Genomic DNA, 22,942 nt, shown 5'->3' on the forward strand with positions numbered 1-22,942 from the left:
GGAAAGGGTGCCATGACTAGAAAAAGTTTGGGAACCACTGGCTTAGGATACAGTATCTAATTAGAAAGCAATACTGGACATTTATAATTTTTTTGAGAAGTAATGGATTTATTGCAAAGTTTCTATTGTTACAGATATTCTGTTAAAGGCTAACAGGGCTAGGAACAGGGAGGGGGGTGTGGTAACCAGAATGTCACTAGGCGGGTGTCTTCCCCTGTGGGGTTGGGATGTTACAGATATCAACTGGAAATCCCATTGACATCATTAATGGATCTATTCCTCTAATACCTGTCTCATGGTCAAGCAAGGTAATTTGCCTATATGGACTAACATTGAATAGAAAAAAGTTGTTCTAAGGGAGAAATATAACTACTGTTATGAGCAATAGCGTAATCTACAACAGGATGATAAGGGCAAAAATAGGCTGACCTCTACAGTGGGCATCTTTTTCTCAGGATTATCAATAGATAATAAGTCACAAAAATGTATAATTATTATTATTAAAACTAATACTACCAAAAAATCTCTTCTTAAATCGTGATATAAATAAACTGAATTTTTATAAAAATTTAAATAAATTTTATTTATAAAAATCTAAAAAAAAGCAGACTAGAAATATTAATAAAAGTTTTTTACATTAGGTGCACTACAATATAATTATAAAATAAATTTGTTATTCAAACCCAAAACTTATTTAAATTTAGTTGTAATTATGCTGCTTTTTAAGAAAATATCTTTCCAATAGAATACACTTAAAAAAAAACACACACAGAAAGACTATATGATTAGACATAAAAAAAAATATAGATGAAAGTATGTGAAGAAATATTCAAATAATTCCATAAAAGAAAGATTGATAAAATAAGATTAAAAAGAAATAAGAAAATATATAAAGATATGGTAGTTAGTAACGAAATCTAAATTTAACTCCCACTTAATTAAAAAAACAAGACAAATTGGAGACTACAAAATAAGAATACATAATGCAATGATCGTATAATGATAGCCATTAATACACGAGTGCGAAGTTATGACATGAGCTTTGGTGAGTGTCAGAAACTTCAAAAGAGTGCATTAATGGCTATTTTAGAGAGTTGCATACAATATTTTTTCTACGGCTGATTAAATAATGGGATTATTGTTTTAAATCAATAATAGAATACATTGTTTATGGAATATTATTCTAATTCTTCATATATACATTAAACAATACATATCTGTGGCAAATGTTTATTAGTCATAAGTTTGATTTTTTTCTTTAATATCAATCTGTGTTAAACAAATTTCTTCCTCAGAATCCGACATAGTTAACAAAAGGATAAACAATGTAATATATAAACTTATTATATATTGGTGTACTTTCAAATTAACTTCAGCTTGCCAACTACTAAACTGGATTAAAATCAACATAAAAGAAACAGGTGATACATTAAACAATACCCACCTATGATTGTTCAGTGGTTGAAAAGAACAGACTATTGATCAGTTAAACATCTGTATCATAATGAAAATCTGTTTCATAATGACCCTCATTATGATACAGCTAAATAATTCAAACGATATAATGCAGCCATAGAAAAATTTATTAGTACACCAATGAGAAAAGAAGAAAAAATACCTATGATTGAAATGTAATTAAAAAAAATAAATAAATAGTTTCTCTAATATTGTTATTATTATTGTGTTATTTAGCATTTTTTATTAAAAAATTACTTACAAGCGAATATCAAGTAAAAAAACTTCTTTTTTTGTATAACCTCAACCAAAATCAAATCAAATCTCCTAAAGTTCCTTTTACGTTACGTTCTGTTACCAGTACTGTAAAGGAACATAATAACATTTCTGTACACATAATTAAATAATTATCACTATGGCATGACTAATAAAAGAAATAAACTGTACTTAGTTCATCCCTCTTCAACAAAGATAACTGCATAAAGACAATAATCAAATTATTATGTTTTAGTAAAAAAAATAAAAATAAATACATTTATATATATATATATATACGTATGTAATATTATTGATATTAAAATTTAACCATTCAAATCCTTTTATTTTCCAAAAACCTATCGTACATGGTATTCTAATGGTTGTGGATATGGGTGCATGTTTTACTCCTGCTTCCACATTTCAAATAATTCTTTGACAAGTGTTTAGCCTGTTTAAATCTGTTTAAATTTGTTTAATCTTTTTTCTTTTATCTGGTGGCTGCACAATAAACCTAACGGTTGAAATATCTATAAGATAAAGCCAAATGACCCCTATAGAAAAAAAAATAAATGGATCCTGAAAAAATTAAGTTGCCTAATCTGACGACTCTTTTAACCAATTTCCCGATGAATTATTCCAGAAAAAATGGGCTTAGTTATAGTGAACATATGACTATGAATAATTCCCACAAATTATAAACGGTATGGCATACTGTTTTCTTATTTTAAAGTATGCTTAATCTATATACACAACTAAAACAAACCTGAAAAAACTTATTCAGTTTCAATAAATTTTTTTACTCTTATTATCAATAAAGAAAAAAAAATTGATTACTGCTATATAAATAGATCTACAACATTACTGCAAAAACAGTATGGCAAAGAGAAAGTAAAAAATTTACAAAATTGGAACGAATGTCAATAGTGGGATAAAATATTATAGAGTATGATATATTTAATTTCCTAACATCAGGAGCAAAATGTTTAAGGGTGCAATTTTTTGTTTTTTCTTTAAAAATTTTTATGAATTCACACTTCAAAATTACCATATAGAATTACCAAATTAGGCTCTACCACAATTAATTACCATACTTGGGTCTGGATTACCTTCTAACAGAAGTATAATTCTCTAAACCTTTTAAGTATAATTAATATGATTAATTCTCTTTATACAACATTTCAATGATGAGACAAATCTACATACAGCGTATTTCTTTCACCAATTCTTTAAAATTTTCACACAGGGTTAATAGGTTAACATCTTAAAATAATAGTACCATAAAATAATATAACATTAAAAATAAGTTAATGCTTTATACATGGAGTAATTAATCATTATTCTTACCTATATACAATATTTATTATAAACATAAAAGCTTTGTGATAGTGATTAACAGCAGCATAAAATTTACATCTCACTTAATTTACTCTATAAAATAATATTTATTGAAAAGCAATTTTACAATTAGCATTTACATAAATCGGAATGAACTGAAAAACAGACAATGGTTATTTATATCATATAAAGAAAGAGTATTTATTTACGTGTCATTTTAATTCTTTTTCTAAGATATCTTTAAGACAGGCTGTAAAACTGATTCAATTGTTCCGTGATTTTACTTATTTTTTGCTGATAAAACAGCAGAAGATATTTTTAGAATGATATCCAATAAAATGTTTTAAAAAACTTTATAAACATCGGCTGAAGTAAAGCTACCAAAGAAAACTTTTTTTTTTTTTAAGAAAAACTTTTTAGTGTATATATATAGTTGTGAAGTAAACATATTCTAGAAACTTTTTAAGTGCCCTCCTTAAAATGTACATATAGTGCATTTAAATTCTTTTAAACCTGTCTTTTATTATTAACAGTTTAGTAGGTTTATAAACCAATATATTTAAATGGGCCTAAACGTCTTCTGTAACTGAACTATAGTGGTTATTAAATTTCAATTAAATGGGTGATGACCTGCAAATGGACAAAACCACCTTTCAATCTATAACTGGTCTTACAAACTGTTGTCAGTTTTAAAAAATTGAAAAAAAAAATGATTAATATAATTAAATAAACTAGTATAAAATAAAATAAAGTATACCTTTTCTGGAGAATATGCACCGGGTCCAGGTTTGGTAGAATGATCAGACGGTACTGTATAACGGGAACTAACTGAATATGCAGGCGATTTAGTTTTAATATTATCAGCATTAATATTATTGTATGCACCAGGTCCAGGAGTATTTACTCTATCATCAATAAATTCCTTTTGTCTTCCAGAAATACTGAATGCTGGAGCTGCTCTTTTATTTCCTTCTCTAGTTGCTCCCAATGCAGTCGGAATGTTATAAACGTTAGGAGCTAAAAAAAATAAAAAAAAAATTGAGACCAAAATGTAAAAAAAATTATTGTATTTAATTAAACCATTTCATAACATATCACATACACATTGGAATTTTTGAATTCAATTACATTGCCTCTAAAATGAGTAACATTATGTACCCATTTTTTTTTTTTTTTGTAGTATGTGAATATGTCATGTCCTGACCGGGATTTGAACCTGGGACCTCCGGATGAAAGGCTGAGATGCTATTACTCGTGCCATGGAGGTCAGAAATATTATGTACTTATAAAGAATGAACAATACAAATCATCAAAAGAAAAAACTTTCGAATCAGATATTAAAAAAAAAAAAAATCTAAAATCAAATACAAAATACTATAATTAAATGAATTCAATAACAGATTTCCTACATAAAAGTGATTCTAAATCCAAATTTTACTAATTATTATATTTGGTATTTAAACGCATTTTTTTTTTTAATTTATAGGTTCATTATTGTTCTCCAATAAACATCCTGAAAAATGTCTCCTTCCTGCATCTATTGAAAAAGCAAACAAGTTCTACCTCCTTGACTAATAAATAACTATTTTGACTAAAAGTTTATTATTACATTGAAATTTAAATTAGTTTTTTATATCAAATTTATAGGTTGAATAAAATATTCCACTGTAGACAGGATTGTATTGAATTCAGGATTCTGTAACAAAAAAAGCTTTTTCTAAATTTTTGAATTAAGTTAAATAGACAATCGAGATTTGGATCTTACACGGGGAAAGCACATCGGTTCGAATCAGATTTCATCTTAAATTCTTTTAATAGATGTACAAAGAAGTCATGTGGTGTCCACATTAATTTTTTCTGTTCAGCCTCCGGAACCACTGTAAGGTATTAATTCAGAGGATGATTTGTATGAACGTAAATGAAATGTAAGCTTGTACGGTCTCATGTCGACCGTTTCTGAGGTCCGTGGTTAACTGAAACCCAACCACCAAAGAACACCGGTATCCACGATCTAGTATTCAAATCCGTTTAAAAGTAAATGCCTTGTAAAGGTCTGGTATGTTGTACGTCACAGGTGAACGACAGAATTAAATAAACAAATAATATTTAAAGTGGCCGCTAGTACCGCCACACCCGCGCGAATAAAATATGCGCGGTATGCGCGCGCGCTTTAGTTAGAATCTACGTTATTCACGTGTTGGCATGAACAAAAGAATATTATATTTAAATGAAATTATAAATATTTTAAAATACGTGTTGAGTGAATACGAGTGTAAGTCGTGAATCAGAAAAACGCTGCGTGACGGGAAGGAAAGTCCTACAACTGTGTTGTCAGCTTTTTTAAGAAAGCGGTAAAGACTGATTTTGATGGGAGTTAAAACTAATATATCAGTATCAAATAGGAAATGAAAATCCGCTCCATTTTTTTTTTTTTTTGGTTGTTTGATGACATCACCACAATAAGGTCGAAGCCTGTGCGTGGGATATGGAAATGTAGCGTATGAAAAAATGCCATGCCTGACCGGGGTTCGAACCCAGGACCTCCGGGTGAAAGGCCGAGACGCATTTTGTTTAAAAAGGTCCGTGCTAGCGCCGATATTCTTGTTTAGCTAACCGGCTGGGGGATGGCCCCAGCTGGAACATATAAAAATTAAAATTAACACGAAAATTTCATAAACATTATTTCAATATTAACAGACATTACACTAAATCAGATGAAAAATATTCTAGTCTTGTCGTTAAAAATTTTTTTTTAATTATATTTTTCCACCGGACTGGTTTAGCGGTTAACTCATCCTCGCAGATCGGTTGTTTAACAGCTGATTTTCAAAGTCGAAAGTTCTGAGGTTTAAATTCTAGTAAAAGTTAGTTACTTTTATACAGATCTGAATACTAGACAGTAAATTTCGGTGTCCTGTGGTTATTCATTTTCGTGTCATACATATCATCCTAATCTCATTGCACCTTGGAGTAGTTGCTTACAGTTCACTAGTTGTACGGATTGCAATGTACCCGTTAGGAAAATAAAATATAAATTTTTCCTTTCAAAAAGGCAGCTAGTTTAGGAAGATTGCCTTGTATTATCCATCTTTGAGTCACTTAGCCTGGCGGCTGCTCTTTGTACATACTTGTAAAAATATGGATTTTTTTTGTTCGTCCTTACCACTAAGGATTGCATTTACATAATATTATGGAACTTTTTTCTTCCCCCCCAATATTTTTTCATTTCTTCATTCTATTGTTTTTTTTCTTCCTGTACTCCTCCTGTTACCCTAATTTTTCTTTGATTCATTTTCTAACTTTGTCTCTATTTAAACAGGTTTCTTTGGAGATTTTTACAATTTTAAGGTCGTTTTCTACTTCTTTAAACCGGCTAAGTTTTAATAGTTGTTCTGTTATAAAAGTTAAATATTTGTTTCGTTAATTCGTTTTCGCTAATTCTGTATAAATAGCCGTAAAAAATTGTATGTAATCGTCTTCTCCAGATGGTATCCTTATTTTTTCTGTATTTTTATAAATTTCTGTTTCACTTTTTAGTTTATAAATTCCGTCCTGGTAATCCGGTCTATATATATTTCTTAAAATTTTATTTTCTATTAAGGTTTTTTATCCGAAAAATTTTCGAAACGCTCAGCGTTTAATAACGCTTTTAGACTTTTAGGCGTTATCACTGATTATTACTTAATACTTGGCATTTACTGCTGTGCAGTAACTTCCAAAAAAAAGTCATCGGATTTTTACTTCACCACATATGACGTCTTCGTGTTTGTGACTTTACCGAATTTAAATTTATCGGTTTTTTTTTACAGAGTAGGGGAAAGTGGTACAGCTAACCCCCCCGCTTATCGTTTCCGGTATAGGAAAAGAATGAAGTTTATCTTAGAGATTTAAACATATTTCAGTAGATTTGTATCTTCTAGGCAATTGAATTAAAAATATATTAACAATTGAAATTAATAATGAAATATTAATAATATATAATATAATATATTTATAATATTAATAATGAAATTAATAATTGAATTAAAAACATTTATTCCGTATTAAATAAAACTTAATGTATTTAATTTGCGATAATCTTTTAATAAAAACACGGGCTAGTCTGATCATTTTTAATATTTAACTTTTTTACATGTTAACATTTTTTGTCGGTTATTATTGAAAATAAAAAAAGGCTGTTGCCGTAGTTATTGTATTGTGTAAATAAATAATTCGTTGATTATATTTTATCCAAATGCGTACTTTTATTACTTAATTTTAAAACAAAAACTTTTAACGTTTTGGAATTAATAATATATAAGTTGGGTTTTTTTTTTAACGGAGGAGGGGAAACCTCTACCGGTGTCCGTACGCTCGTATATACGGTAATGTCGGCTTTCACCGACCCCCTCCTCCTCATCACATGATGCCGAAACCGCCGTTGAGACGGAACAGCATCACATGGCAAATAAATTTTGATCCCCAATTTTGCCCTACGTTTGAGTTCCAATAGAACTTCATTAAACCTCTGGAGATTTAATGACGTTAGATTAGAAATCAAACCAAATTTTGCCCTACGTTTGAGTTCCAATAGAACTTCATTAAACCTCTGGAGATTTAATGACGTTAGATTAGAAATCAAACCAAATTTTGCCCTATGTTTGACTTCCAATAGAACTTCATTAAACCTCTGGAGATTTAATGACGTTAGATTAGAAATCAAACCAAATTTTGCCCTATGTTGGACTTCTAATAGAACTTCATTAAACCTCTAGAGATTTAATGACGCTAGATTAGAAGCCAAATCATAATTTGCCCTACGCACAAACAAGAAGAAACGAATTGGTGACATTACAAGTAATGGTAACTTTTTAAGTGTAATTTTTCCAGTTACTAAAAAGCATTTGAAAAGAATTACAATCGGGTAGAATAATACGAACTTGTTAAAAAAATCTAAAAATTCAATAACCAAAATAAATAAAGTTTCAAAGTTTATTAAACGTATTTTCATTCCTGTTAACAGGATAGAAAACACATTTAATAAAGGTTTCAAAAGTTTTAGTAAAATTACGAGCACATAATAAGCAATATATTTATTTAATAAATATATTAAATGAAAGTAAAAAATAACCCAAGTTTCGAGCATTTTTAAATATATTCTTAACCTTTATCGTTACCGGTAGAGGAAAAGAATGAAGTTTATCTTAGAGATTTATAAATATTTCAGTAGGTTTGTTTGTTGCTAGGCAATTGAATTAAAAGTATAATAGAAAACATTTATCCGGTATTAAATAAAACAATGTTTTTAATTTGCGATAGTTAATTAATTTGAACAAAGCAAAAAAATCATATAAACATGAAGTCAGAGTTTACCAAATCCTATGAGAAATTATTGAAATATTTAGAATGATTAATTAAAATAGGCTACCTCCTTTTTTTCTTTTTTGTTAAAGAGGTGGGGAATCCAATTTACGGACGCCTAAGCAGTATCGGGCTCGCTAACAGGTGTCGCAACTTGTTATTAATATGCGTATGTAAACCTGCGCACTACCGACTAAACACCCAAACCTGGCAACCATCCTTCCTGGAATCGCTAATCGTATCGTAAGTCACAGCAAATCAAAGCAAACATGATACATCTCCGTACATCAAGATACAGAAAACAGATTATGAAACCACGTACAAAGAAAAATGTCACACAACATATACAAACACAAGAGAAGAAAAACTCATCGAAACAAATACAGCAAGAAGATAAAAATACGCCTGAAATGGAACATTCGTTAATATTACACGATCAGTGCAACAACGCAATACTATAACTGCATACATCTGACAGCAGTAAAAAATCTGCAGCCAAAGAGCTAATCCTCACGGAATGCAGTACATACAAAATACTACATACTAAAATAAGGCCGCAAGAAACATGGAATTAGCCCAAGATCAGTAGACGTCATAAAGAGGTAAAGCATATCTCAATAACGCTATTTCTGTAATTGACTCATGTCATCTTCATCGGTATCCAAAGAGGATTTACGAAGGTAAGTCAACTATTATCCGCAATTTAGTTATATTTTTGTTTATGTTGGTAGTACTGTCGTGTTGCGTAGATGACGCATGCGTAGTTTAATTGTTATGTCTGTGCAGGTTTGATATGCTGCTAGGTTAGTTCCATTATCGCTGCCCTGCCGTTAACTACTGCTGCTCCGCTTTCTGTTTGCACCAAAGAAGAGCGACGTTCAGTGACCCGTTTTTTTGTGGTTGGAAGGTGTATCAATGGCCGAAATTCATCGAAGACTTTCAGTACAATACGGGAACAGTGTGTTCCCGCAACGTAGTGTCTACGAATGTTTTGAAAAATTCAAAAATGATCGCACAAGTGTTACGCACGACGAAGGAGCCGGACGACCGTTTACCGCCACAAGTGAGGAAAACATTGAGTGTGCACGTGATACGGTTTTCTTAGACAGACGAGTAACTATCGATGAAGCGGCACATCGTCTGCAAATTAGTCACGGTTCTGCCTACGAAATATCCACAACAGATTTGGGTTTCATAAAGTCTGTGCTAGATGGTTCCCAAAACAACTCGCACAGTCGCATAAATAAACGCGCTTGGACATCTGCCAAAAACATTTGGATCGCTATGGTAACGAACGGGACATCTTCTTAAACAGAACCATCACCGGTGACGAAACGTGGATCATCATTACGAGCCGGAGAGTAAACGGCATTGTATGGAATGGAAACATCCAAATTCTCCCGGGAAAAAATGTTCAAGACCCAACCGTCCGCAGGAAAACTGATTCTTACGGTTTTTTGGGATTCACAAGGCCGAGAACATTATGAGGAAAGGGGCACGACAATAAACGGTGCGCGTTACAGTGAGATGCTTACTGCCAAGCTGAAGCCTGCAATTCGAAACGCTTCATTATACGGCTCATCCTCCGTATAGTCCTGATCTTGTCCCTTCTATCTACCGCTTGTTTGGTCCGCTCAAAGAGGCATTAAGGGACCGTCGATTTACCTAGGACAAAACAGTGAAAGAAGCGGTGCATTCCTAGCTCGCAGTTCAACCGAAAACCTTCTTTTATGAGGGCATCAGGAAGCTTGTGCAACGATAGACCAAGTGCGTTGAAGTGCAAGGGGACTATGTTGAAAAATGATGTACATGTAAGTTTCCTATTTGTATTGCAATAAAATTTGTAACTACATTGCGGGTAATAATTGACTTACCCTCATAGTTTTATTTTCTTTCTCTGAAAGCGGCAATATTCATTATGTAGTATGTCCTGAGATGAAAAGAGCAAAGGTATCACTTGAAAAACTGAATATTATCTGCATTTTAGAGGCCTTGGGATACTGATATGCAGCAATATATTTGGCTCAGTGAAGGAGACAATGGAAAATCATTTCGTTCCTTATCCTCAGTAAGCTTGTTGTGGGATTCTTAAGAAGGTTATTCCATTTTTTGGAGAAAAACTTTTAAATTGTTTTAGATCATCTACAATCATTACGATTATAGAAACTAATGTACACGTAGATGATTATTGATGCGTAAATAAAAATACAATTCATCAAGTTCATTGTACTTACCTGGAGTATGGCTAGTTTTTTCAACAGCTGTCTTCAAACCAAAAGTGTATTTTGGTGAATTGTCATGAACAATTTTTTCAGATTTTTCTGGATTGTAGTCTCCAGGAGCAGGAGTTGTTTCATGTTTTGATTCCTTTGGTCTAGAATGAAGAGTAGCAGCCGGAGGAGTATCTTTACCTACAATAATAAAAAAAGGACATACAATTTTTAACAGAAATAACAAATGATTTATGAATTTTACTGTATAAATACAGTACATATAATGACAAACTTACAATAATGCAGAATTCCTGAAAAAACACACAGGATTCAACATAATCTATTAACTTTTCACCTAATGTACCTTTGAAGCTAATTTTTTTATTACAGAGAAAAGAAATTATTAAGTTTTTATTTGAAATAATTGAATATTACTTATATAACATTTCAACTTGTATTTTTCCAGCTTTTTATAAAATAAAATGGCATCCTGCAAATAAAAGCACATGCTCATGATAATGCGTCAATGAGATTTAAGTCTGTTGTTACAGTTCATCATAAGTGTGGATAGACATTCTAGTGCAGCTCCAACATACAAATTAATAAATGTACGGTTTATCAAAAGGTCATTGAAATAGGAAGGACAGAAAATGGAGATGTTTTGAATTTATCTTAGCATTACTACTAATATGCCACAACATTTGAGAAGTGGCATGGATTGTTGTAGAAAGGGTGAAGGTGGTATTCTTTTAACATTATTATGTACTTATCTTAGCATATTTAATGCTGCAGAGATATAGTCATGAGAAACAAACAAGAACTGAGTCCAGGCAGTGCAGATTTAAAAATGGTATAAGAAAGAACAAGAAGGCTATGATGAGTGGAAGCGGAAGTCTGACAAAGCATACGTAAGTAGAGTAAATGAGAAATTTTGCTAAAAATGTGTGAAATTAAAAGGAAAGTTAGAATCTAAAAGGGATAGAATAGAAGATGATACTAAGGGAAGAGCTGGGAAGAAAATATGGCACAGGGAAAATAGTAATAAAAACTGGTATGTATTTTAAGAGATGTGAAGGATTTAACATAGTGAATGGTCTATTGCAAGGAAACCTGGAAACAGAAATATGCAATTAATCAGAAAAATCTACAAATTTTTGGCCACTAGAAGTTTGTTTTCTGCAGGCTTTTTTTAAGTGGTTAGGGGAACTGGCTCTACTCAACAGGCAGTTTAATCATTAAGATTATTATTCCTTAATCAGAAAAAAAGAGTCCTTGATCAGTCATCCATACGCAGCTGTGCCAACCAGGTATCAAGAATACATTGGTTTTCCAGGTCTCAGCATCCTTAGCATGAATAACCTAGTAGAATCATCCACAGAACCAATAAGGAAAAAAATGAGCTCAAAAATAAGGAAAAGGGATAATCGATAAGAGAGTAAATTCCAGGTAAGTACCAGAGTAGTATTTTAGAATTACATTAGTAGATTCGTGGAATTCTAAGAGTAAATAATCCACTCTAAAGTATAAAATTATATGGATGATGTGTGCAACTGCACTTTTCCATATCAGTCTTATGGCTGGGCAATTCTTGAACTGTACACTTAGAAAAAGCTTAATCAAATAGAAACAGGAAATCCAAAGTTTGTACAGTTGTATAATGTATATTATGTATTTTAATTAAATATCGAGGAAGAAGAAAATAAATAAATACAAAAAAATAAAAACAGTACCTGACAGACCAGTTCACTGCTTAATACTATAAATATCAATATTATGTTTAGTATAAACAAGTTAATGAGCTAAACTATAATGATTATAACTATAAATTATGATCTAATCTAGTTTATATTTCATAAAAACTATAATGATAATGACAATGTTGATGGTTTAATTAGATTTCATTTTATAGACATTTATCTTTCTTTTTCTAATGAAAATTCAAAACTAAAAGTAACTATATGTAAAAAGATCTTTATAAAACAACGTAATTATTTCATATTTTTCTTTAGTTACTTTTGTAGACTAAAAAATAAATTTATTAATAAAATATACGATTTAAAAATTCTAATTTCTTAACCAACATTTCATCATCTTAATCTGAATTTATTATATAATTTACACATTTGGAAGTTTGCATTCAAGTTCTCACAAAAGATTGAATCTTCCAAAGTAATTTCTTTTTTTAATAATTAATATGATCGACATTAAGATTTAAAGGTGTTAAAGATTTTACTTGTATAAATTATGTGGAAAAAATTTCAGCAAATAACTAGAGACAGATTTATCTGTACATAGAATACTTTTTATTTGTCTGTTACATAGTAAGATTACACATATAAAAATCATTTCATTCTGAATTTTTTTTTTGTTTTCAGTCATTAGACTGGTTTGATGCAGCTTTCCAAGATTTCCTATCTAGTGCTAGTCGTTTCATTTCGGTATACCCCCTACATCCTACATTCCTAACAATCTGTTTTACATATTCCAAACATGGCCTGCCTTCACAATTTTTTCCTTCTACCTGTCCCTCCAATATTAAAGCAACTATTCCAGGATGCCTTAATATGTGGCCTATAAGTCTGTCTCTTCTTTTAACTATATTTTTCCAAATATTCTTTCTTTATTGATTTGCCACAACACCTCTTCATTTCTCACTTTATCCACCCAAACATATACTTTCAAAAATCTTTTCCTGACACTTAAATTAATTTTTGATGTAAACAAATTATATTTCTGACTGAGGCTTGTTTCGCCTGTGCTATTCGGTATTTTATATTGTTCCTGCTTCGTCCATAATAATTCTACTTCCCAAATAATAAAATTCTTTAACCTCCATAATCTTTTCTCTTCCTATTTTCACATTCAGTGGTCCATCTTCGTTATTTCTATTACAATTCATTACTTTCATTTTGTTCTTGTTTATTTTCATGCTGTAGTTCTTGCATAGGACTTTATCCATGCCATTCATTGTTCTTTCTAAATCTTTTTTACTCTGGGCTAGAATTACTCATCAGAGTCTCGGTTAGATCATCAGCAAATCGTAGCATCTTTATCTTTTCAACTTGTACTGTTACTCGGATCTAAATTGTTCTTTAACATCATTAACTGCTAGTTCTATGTAAAGATAAAAAGTAATGGGGATTGGGAACATCCTTGTCAGACTCCCTTTCTTATTACGGCTTCTTTTGTGTGTTCTTCAATTATCATTGTTGCAGTTTGGATCCTGCAAATGTCACCAATCGTTCTCTCTCTGTATTTGAACCCTAACTTTTTTAAAATGCTGAACATTTTATTTCAGTCTACATTTTATTTCAGATATTGTCATTCTGAATATAAAATGCTTTCAAGATGTAATTTAACCCTACTATCAATGTGATAATATAACTTTCAATACTATTAACTTGTTGAACTATGCTACATTGGACCATTTCATATATTTTTTGGAACATCCATTTGTTACAAAATAAATTAATGAAGGAGTCAGATCTAAATCTGAGATCAGAACTTATGCTGTTTGGCTGAGATGAGTACTATGAGAAGATATCACTACTACGCAAAATTAATGAATGAAAATTCCATTTTGATAGGTATAACTACTATCTGATTGCATACTATTGTAATTTTTTTGGTAAATCAAGATATGTGTATATGCCATTTAATAACAGAACAAAATTTAATTATTGGTTAGCTTACTTACCTTTAGCACTAAGACCAGTTACATTGTATTGTCCAGGACCTGGTCCAACACTATCCATTTTTCCTCCATGTCTTAATAACAAAATTATAAATAAAAATGTATTAAAAAAAGTTTAATAAAGGTAATATATTTATTTGAACATCAAAAAATCAAAACAAAACTGTTCAGTCAGAAATATATATACATATATATCTTATTAATTTTTGGAGATAATATAGATTAAAAAAATAACATAAAATTATATATATTAGAAAAATATTACATATATAAATACAAACAAAATTTCAATTTGATCATTTGAACTATCAGACAGTATTTGGAAATGGGTTTATAAATACTGCAGTAAATAGCAGCACTTGTCTCATGTAAATTACAGGTAATATCCAATTTTTATTATTTTATTTTTAAATTTTTATAATGCAATAACAGAATTATTTCAATCATGACTGAGGATGTTGGATCCTGCAAAAGTAGTTTCATGAAAGATTAAGGCAAGATATATCTTATCTTAATATTCTGTATAAAGTGATTTATTTAATAGAATTTAAGTATGATTTAATATACAGAGGAATAATATCAATCTTAAAATAATTAATTTCATACATATATTAAAAATGCCATTTCATTTATATGGCATATAAGGCTATCACAGCCAAATATAAGACCAGATTTTTTTTAATATAAAAAAAGATTGAAAATTCACATCGTCTATTTCCTTCTATTGAAAACAGCTTAATTATTTATTATAAAAGGTAAATAGTAAACATTTTTATTAATGTAAACATTAATTATAAACAGAATTAGAAAAAAAAATGACAGCAGACCAAACTGAATTTAAATGATACATTATTAAAAACTTCAATAACTCCATTTGAAAATAAAAAAAGCATTATAAACCTAGATTTATATTACTACATAATCAATAAATAAATTAACAAAATAATTTAAAATTATTTATTTATTTACTTTTACAACAGCAGCAGGTTGAAGCCCTATAACAGCTGCTGACTGATAATTAATTTTTGTAGCATGGGAAACATGCCTTGCCTGACTGAGATTCAAACCTGAAAACTCCAATTGAAAGGCAGAAACACTACCAATCTGTCATGAAGATTGGCAAAGTAGTAGGTATAGTAATAATAATAAAAAAATATAACTATATTGTTGCATTGCATTATTTAATAAATTTATTTAATAATAAATAATTATTGTAATCAAATATATATTTGTAAAAATAGTACATTTCTTAAACAAGATTTTTAGAATATTTAGAAGGAAACAAAAATAAAAAGAATGAATTTTTCAAATTTTGTTGATCACTTCATTACACATGAACAGATAAAAGATAAATAAAGAATAATTTAGAAAAGTTAGATTATTTAATATTTAGAAAAATATTACATTTAAATTTAAACACACACTTTTTCAGAATGAACAAGATGAATTAACACTGACAATTCTGTTTTCATGGTTAGTTATAGTATAACCAATACTTAATTCATTTTTATTCTTTGAATAATAATTACCAGTTTTTACATGACAATGGTAATACAATACCTGCAATAGTATTTTATAAATGATGATGATGATGAATCTGTAAATATGAAAAGCTTATTATACTGAGTGGGCCAGAAGTTACTACCATTATAAACATTAAGATAAATTTGTGTGATCTTCCCACTGATTTTAAATTACCACTTTTTGTTTTTATCAAATAGTTATTGATACAAACACCAGAGTGCACTGCTATTCAATCAAACATCTGTTGAATGCAGCTGTTATGTCTAATTGTTTATTAATGAAGAAAGATTTTTTGTTTTAAAAACCTAGTACAAAGGTGATTATAATTGATTATAATTCAATAATAAATGTGTGGAACAATCATTTCAACACTGTTCCATCAACACAGAAGGCTGTCTACAATTTATGACAACGTTTTTGAGAGAAATACATCTGCAGTGGACTGCCACAGATCAAGTAGGCCATTTAAGTAATCAAACAAAACTTGAGGTTTTACAAGCGGTTATCCAGAGCTCTGAAAAGTCTACCTGTAGACTTTTTTGTCTCAATTTTTTGAGACATTGTTAAATGAAGTAAGAAAAGGTGATAATGAGTTGTTTTTTAGTGATAACAACTGTATCAATAGTGATAACACTGATAACAATTGTACCTATTTGTATTCAGAGAATCAGAGAATTGTTTTTAAGAGACAGCTAAATCAACCTGGTGTTACTTTATTGGGTGGTATCTCATGTCATGGAGTAATTGGGTCTTGGTTTTTTTTATAAAGTAACTGGAAATGTTGGCAACCATGCCATTCTGGGTCTACAAATGAACTACGACAACTTCAACTTACTGTACTTTCGATAATGATGGGAGCCCCACCCCGTTACTCAACAGCTATGTGAAACTACGTTGAGTTATTTGGTGGAAAAGTTATTGGACGGTGAAGGGCAATAGAAATGCCATCCAGATCTCCACACCTTACATCTCTGGATTTTTTCTTTTGAGTAATTGTTAAAAGAAAAAGTCTATGCTACAAAACCACAAACAATTATGGACTTTTTGGAAGACAATATTCAAAACGCTTTTGATGAAATAAATAACAAGTATCATCTGCAGAAATGTATCAACAAAGATGGAAAACAATTAGAGGAACACTGTAATAAATAATCATGTTGCTTCAACAAATTGTTAGTTATGAATTCAATCTGATTTTGTTTTGTATTCAAATAATGATCTTTATAAGGGGTAGTGGAATTAGCCCATCCATTATAAATTGGTAAATTGAAATCAAGTTCGCTACCTTGCAGTATTTATTAATTATTATATAATTATTAACATTACAGAGCAAATGATCTAAAACTTAAACTTTATTATTCTTAACTTGATTTGAATATCCTGTGTCTAATTGTTTAATTTAATTTAATAGCACTGTCTGCTATTGATTTACAAGACAGTGGTATTAAGTACTAATTTTAAAATCTGTTGTGAGGTAGTAAAATTTTGAAATAAAAATTATATAAGTATATGACAAAATTGAAGTGTTAACATCTAATCGGTTATTTAGAATTTAATAATGCATACCTGCTGCCGAAGCTGAAAGCAGGAGCCCGCCCTCTTTTAGAATCGTTCGTAATTGTACCTGCAAAAAAGTAATATTAATAATTACATTAAAATTTAAAATTTACAGAAAACAGTAAATTACAATTTCATCTGGTTCAGAAAGTTGCTAATGCTTCTTTAACAGGCTATTATTCAGATTAGTATACATTTTTATCTAATAAATACATACATCATTAGTAAGAATTAATATTATTAAATATGTAGAAATTTTCAATTTACTTAAAAAAATTCCTGTCAAAGATACAGAGGTTGCTTAAAAAATTAACTGTTAAATAACAATGAAAAAAAAAGTCACATTAATGAGTGAACAAGTGTTTCTGTAAGGATCATGTTAGAATTGATGAAATTAGTTTCGACTACCTAACAAAAGGATTACAATGCGGGGTCATACGTCTAAATCGGTTCAGCCGCTGAACTGCTACGATGGAACAAACATACATTCACCCTAAATACATTACACTCCTTTTTGGGCAGTCGTATAATTAGTGATGAGTAACAAAAAATAATATTTCTTTGATGTTTCTTTCTTTTTCCTGTTTAGCCTCCGGTAACTACCATTTAGATAATTCTTCAGAGGATGAGTGAGGATGATATGTATGAGTGTAAATGAAGTGTAGTCTTGTACATTCTCAGTTCGACCATTCCTGAGATGTGTGGTTAACTGAAACCCAACCACCAAAGAACACCGGTATTCATGATCTAGTATTCAAATCCGTGTAAAAATAACTGGCTTTACTAAGACTTGAACGCTGTAACTCTCGACTTCCAAATCAGCTGATTTGGGAAGACGCGTTAACCACTAGACCAACCCGGTGGGTTATTTCTTTGATGTTTAAAAACAGTGAACTCACATGATTTTTGACATCACGTAGGTACAGTCAAGAGAAAAATGATTTTTTATTTTGTTAGTGAGCTTGATGTACATTACTTTTCTTAAACTCAAAAAGAATTACCTATATAAATTAGTTTAAAAAATAAATAAAATAAAAATTACTTATACATACCAAGTAATGTAGGCAATGTTACACAAGCTGGGCCAGGGCTTGAGTATTCTGCAGCAATTGGTCCTCGTCGTTTCGTTGGAGTCCATGGTCTCTGCTGGAAACCACCCATCCTGCATAGTAAAAAGAAATTATTATTAGAACAATTTTTATTATAATGATAATAGCTCTAATCTACAATAATAGATGGAGTAATGCAAGTGAAGTTTATTTAATATTTAATAAACTGAACGCAGAAGATAAAAATTAAAAGTGAGTATTAAATTATCATATTTTTACTTCAGATATTGTAAATGAATACAACAATAAAAACTGCTTAATTTGTCATCGTTTAATCCATCACATATCTAACTAAATGTGTGTACCTTTTTTAACCAAACTCATACAACAATGTAAAGAATCACAATTTTTATTCTTTATCTTTAATTTTTTAATAATAACAAACATTGCAATATAATGTTAACTAATATTATTTGCAGTTTAATGCTGCATTTTTTGAAATTAGTTTGGGCAAATCCTTTATTGAACATAGCATTTATTAAATATATATTTTTTTTTTAAAAGGGAAGGGAGGTATATTTATGAAAAATAAATACTTCACCTTTTCATTTACATTGGAATAAAATATGTAAGAATAAACATGCAACTAATAAAAAAAAAAAATCAGACGATAAATAAAATGCACGAGAGAAGATGCTGTATGCATGTTGGATATAAAATTTTAAAAACTAAAAAACATATTGCTTGTATTCTTTCTAAACTTTGAAATTCTTTAGTTACTATGGACTTTATAATATAATTTTACTCGGAATCAAATTCTCTACAAGCTTTGTTTAAACTTTTATGTATATTATGCATTTAACAAAGTCGTTTATTTAGTATCTTTTGACCCTAATCTTTTGTCTTTTACCCCATATTTCTGAAAAATGAGAAAAATATAGTTCTGGGATTTTTTTTTCTTTCAACTTTTCAGATAAGATTTCATATAAAATCACTAAATTTACCCTTTAATTTGAATCCCAAGAATTACAGTCTTAATTTTACTAAAGGTGCAGAAACCAGGTAAAGTTTTTCACCAGCCGACATTCATAACAAATTCCAAATTTCTGTTTATACAAACTTTCTTTTTTATTTTCACCAGTAGAACATTTACTGAAAGCTTCTTCATTTAGATGAAAACTTTTCACAGAAATAAGGTAATTTCTAAATTACCTTAAATTAAATCTTTATTTTGATACATAGAAAAATAATTACAAGAGAAAATATTTTCCAATCAATAAAATTTTTATTTTATTTTAATATAACGATAGATAGAAAGTGCTTACTTAATATTCACCTAAATATGGAAAATTTTATTTTCACATTAACTATTAAACCTGCATTTACAAACTAATGATACATTAACATATCATTAAAGAATATAAACATACATATTATAAACAGTATAAAAGAGTATAAAAATGAAATAAAACAAGTTTACATGAGCCAACCTGAAGAATAGGTAAAACTTAATCACCAATAAACACATAACAAAAAAAATTATATGTACTGTATTATAATAAATCTAATAAAGAAACCATAATATAATAATTATAACTTGGTTATAAAATTGTATTCACAGTAATTATTATTTATGTTCTCGTATTAAACGTTAAAAAATTATGTACTTTAAGGAGTTTTATTATGTTATTATAAATTTTAAAAAATAATCACTATACTATTTATAAGTACACGTTTTTTATTTAAAAAAAAAAAAAATTATTTACATTGACCTAAAATACGACAAGACAATTTAATGACCTTTTTAAAAAATATTAATTGCCAATAAAAGAAGAAAAAATTGAACAACAGTATAATTTAAAATAATATTTAATAATATTTAACGACTAAATAAAGAACATATGTATGTACACAAATGTCACAACACTTTCTTCTTTATGTTAACGAGTTTTTTAAAATATAAATCGCAACTGGTTTATTTTTAATACAGAAAAAAATCTGTTATAAGAACCAGTTAAAATAATAATAAATAAAATATCATATACATAAATTTATTTCAAACCAGTTTTTTATTTTTAAAAAGTTTTTTATAAAAAAAATTGTAAAACAATTTTCTTTCTACATTCAAATAAATAATTATAAAGAATAAAATTTCATGTCGGTTCATATACAAATAGCAAGTACTTTCACCTATTATTTTAGCATATTAGGAAAACAAGTGAAATTAAAACATAACCTTAAATGAAGAACTGATTTCTATAACACCATATATAATAATAATTATGCATGCACATCGTAAAGATAAGAAGAATAACAAGATTTATTACAGATGAATGATGCATAATAATTGTACATGCAATTCTAAGAAAAAAACACACACACACCATATAATGTAAACAGGAAATAAAATCATTTATACCTTCACCACAAATACCATTTTTAAAGATGTGAAAATAAATAAAAGAAAATAATTCTATTTGGAAAGATTATTTTAAAATATTTTAATATTATTTATCATAGATTTAAATTAGATAGTTATAATATGTTATATATCCAAATGACATTACAATACATAAACTATTTACACGTGAAAATCTGTGGTAAAAAATTGCGCATTTTCCCTATAGTATTTATTCTCAGCTTAATAATTTTAGCACTGACTATCTCTCAGGATTCCTTTTATTGTTTTTAACGAGATTAAAATGAAACATTTTCTTTATTTTTATGTTTGTACTCAAGTTTTACTATTCACCACGTGAAGTTAATTACTTTTTATTTTCTGAAAGAGATTGCTATATATAATGGTTCCAAAGTAGACAATTTTTAAGCTTTTATTGTGTTATAATAATTTCAGTCAACTGACTTATTTGATTCTATTTATTTATTTCTGTCCTGTGGTGATCTTCAACATTTTATTACAGATTACATCATCAATTATTATCTGTTTCATATATGGTAATTTTCATTTTCCTCCACACGTTTTTACTTCTACAAGTTTCCACTTACCACCAAAACTTAACTATGAATTACTTAATACATGGCACGTCTACATAATCAATCTCTTTAAAAGATTCTATCAAAAAATTCTCTCCTCTCCTATTTGCTTTAATATTTATTTCAAATTTTATAGATTCAATTTTCAATATCCTCCTGAACACTAGACGTCAAAAGACACTATTTTTTCATTTGTTTTTGCTATCATTCATGTTTCTCTATCATAAATCACTAAAATCCAATACAAATGTTTTTTAATAATCTTTTATCAACTAAAATTAATAATCTATCCCAAGACCCAATGAGATGAAGATATGTGCATTACATGACATGTAAATGAAGTGTAGTCTTGTTTAGACTGAGGTCAACCATTCCTAAGATATTGCTAATATTTGAACCTCAGAATGTATTGCAAGAACATCTCACCACAGTGAATTCAACTGCCAGAAGAAGATTCTTTACAACCTAGATTTCCTAAACTTCATTTATTTTACACTTATTACCCTATAAATACCACATGTGTCTCCCATCACAAAGGGAGTGCGTTGGACTCTCTGCAAAACTAGGGCACTATCAGGCGTATTCCTGCAAGATCAAAAGCCACTAGCATCGAAAGGCCTTCAGTGGATGGACTGAAAGAGAATCGCGTTGAAAGAAAGACAAAAATATCTTGCTAATTTCCCAAGGAATAACCCGAGTAAACACATTTTTCAAAAACACGATCTACAAATGACCGGGATGTAACCTCAAACTCTTTCTTTTTCTGTTTAGCCTCCGGAACCACTGTAAGGTATTACTTCAGAGGATGAATGAGAATGATATGTATGAAGTGTAGTCTTGTACAACCTCAGGTCAACCGTTCCTGAGATGTGTGGTTAATTGAAACCCAATCACCAAAGAACACCGGTATCCACGATCTAGTATTCAAATCCTAATAAAAGTAACTGCCTTTACTAGGATTTTGAACCTTAGAACTCGCACTTCAACATAATCCCAAAGTCAGTCCATCTTAAAAACAAAAAAAAAAATATATATATATATATATAACCACCATTAATAATAAAATACCCGTCAGATAAATAGAGAGCCAGTAGCCAGGGAATGATGTCCAGGCTGTGCAGTAAATAAGGGGATAAAAATCCCTCTACATCCTTGCATTCTGTTCCGTATCTTCCAGTTAGGTAAAGTCTTTATTAGTTAATTTCTTTCATAAAAATTTACAAATAATTTTATAATAAAACTGATGGTAAATAAAATCAGTAGTAATTAAAAGAAAAAAAGAACTGAAAAAATATTGTAAGTTATAAATTTTATTAATTTTGTTAAAGCTCATAATATCATATTTAATAAAAATTTATTATTTTATTTATATAATTAGATCTAAGAACAACAACTAAATTATTAGTTAACCTCAAGTATTTAAATATAACACAACAATAACATGAGAACTTAAATCCAATTAATTACAAATAATTGTACGTTAAATTTGATTTAACCCATCGGGTTGAACTTTTAGTAAAGTG

At 29.3% G+C, this 22,942-nt stretch overlaps 1 protein-coding gene across 2 annotated transcripts in view; it reads right to left on the reverse strand.

Moving 5' to 3' along the window:
• The window catches only part of LOC142332281 (ciliary microtubule associated protein 1A-like), a 56,527-nt gene that overhangs the window by 12,689 nt on the left and 20,896 nt on the right, over positions 1-22,942 (reverse strand). Inside the window, exons 2-7 of one of the 2 annotated variants that reach the window (XR_012758245.1) lie at positions 18,429-18,538; positions 17,386-17,443; positions 14,299-14,369; positions 10,623-10,799; positions 3,806-4,065; positions 1,718-1,818 (exon numbers count right to left, since the gene is read on the reverse strand). Coding sequence is in view for 1 of the 2 variants with exons in the window: in XM_075378614.1 (XP_075234729.1) it covers positions 3,806-4,065; positions 10,623-10,799; positions 14,299-14,369; positions 17,386-17,443; positions 18,429-18,537 (675 nt within the window). In the remaining variant the exon portion in view is untranslated. The remainder of the gene's footprint in view (positions 1-1,717; positions 1,819-3,805; positions 4,066-10,622; positions 10,800-14,298; positions 14,370-17,385; positions 17,444-18,428; positions 18,539-22,942) is intronic. The other variant, XM_075378614.1, reaches the window with a different exon arrangement.

Source organism: Lycorma delicatula, chromosome 11, assembly GCF_047948215.1.
Source record: "Lycorma delicatula isolate Av1 chromosome 11, ASM4794821v1, whole genome shotgun sequence".
Taxonomy (NCBI): Eukaryota; Metazoa; Arthropoda; class Insecta; order Hemiptera; family Fulgoridae; genus Lycorma; species Lycorma delicatula.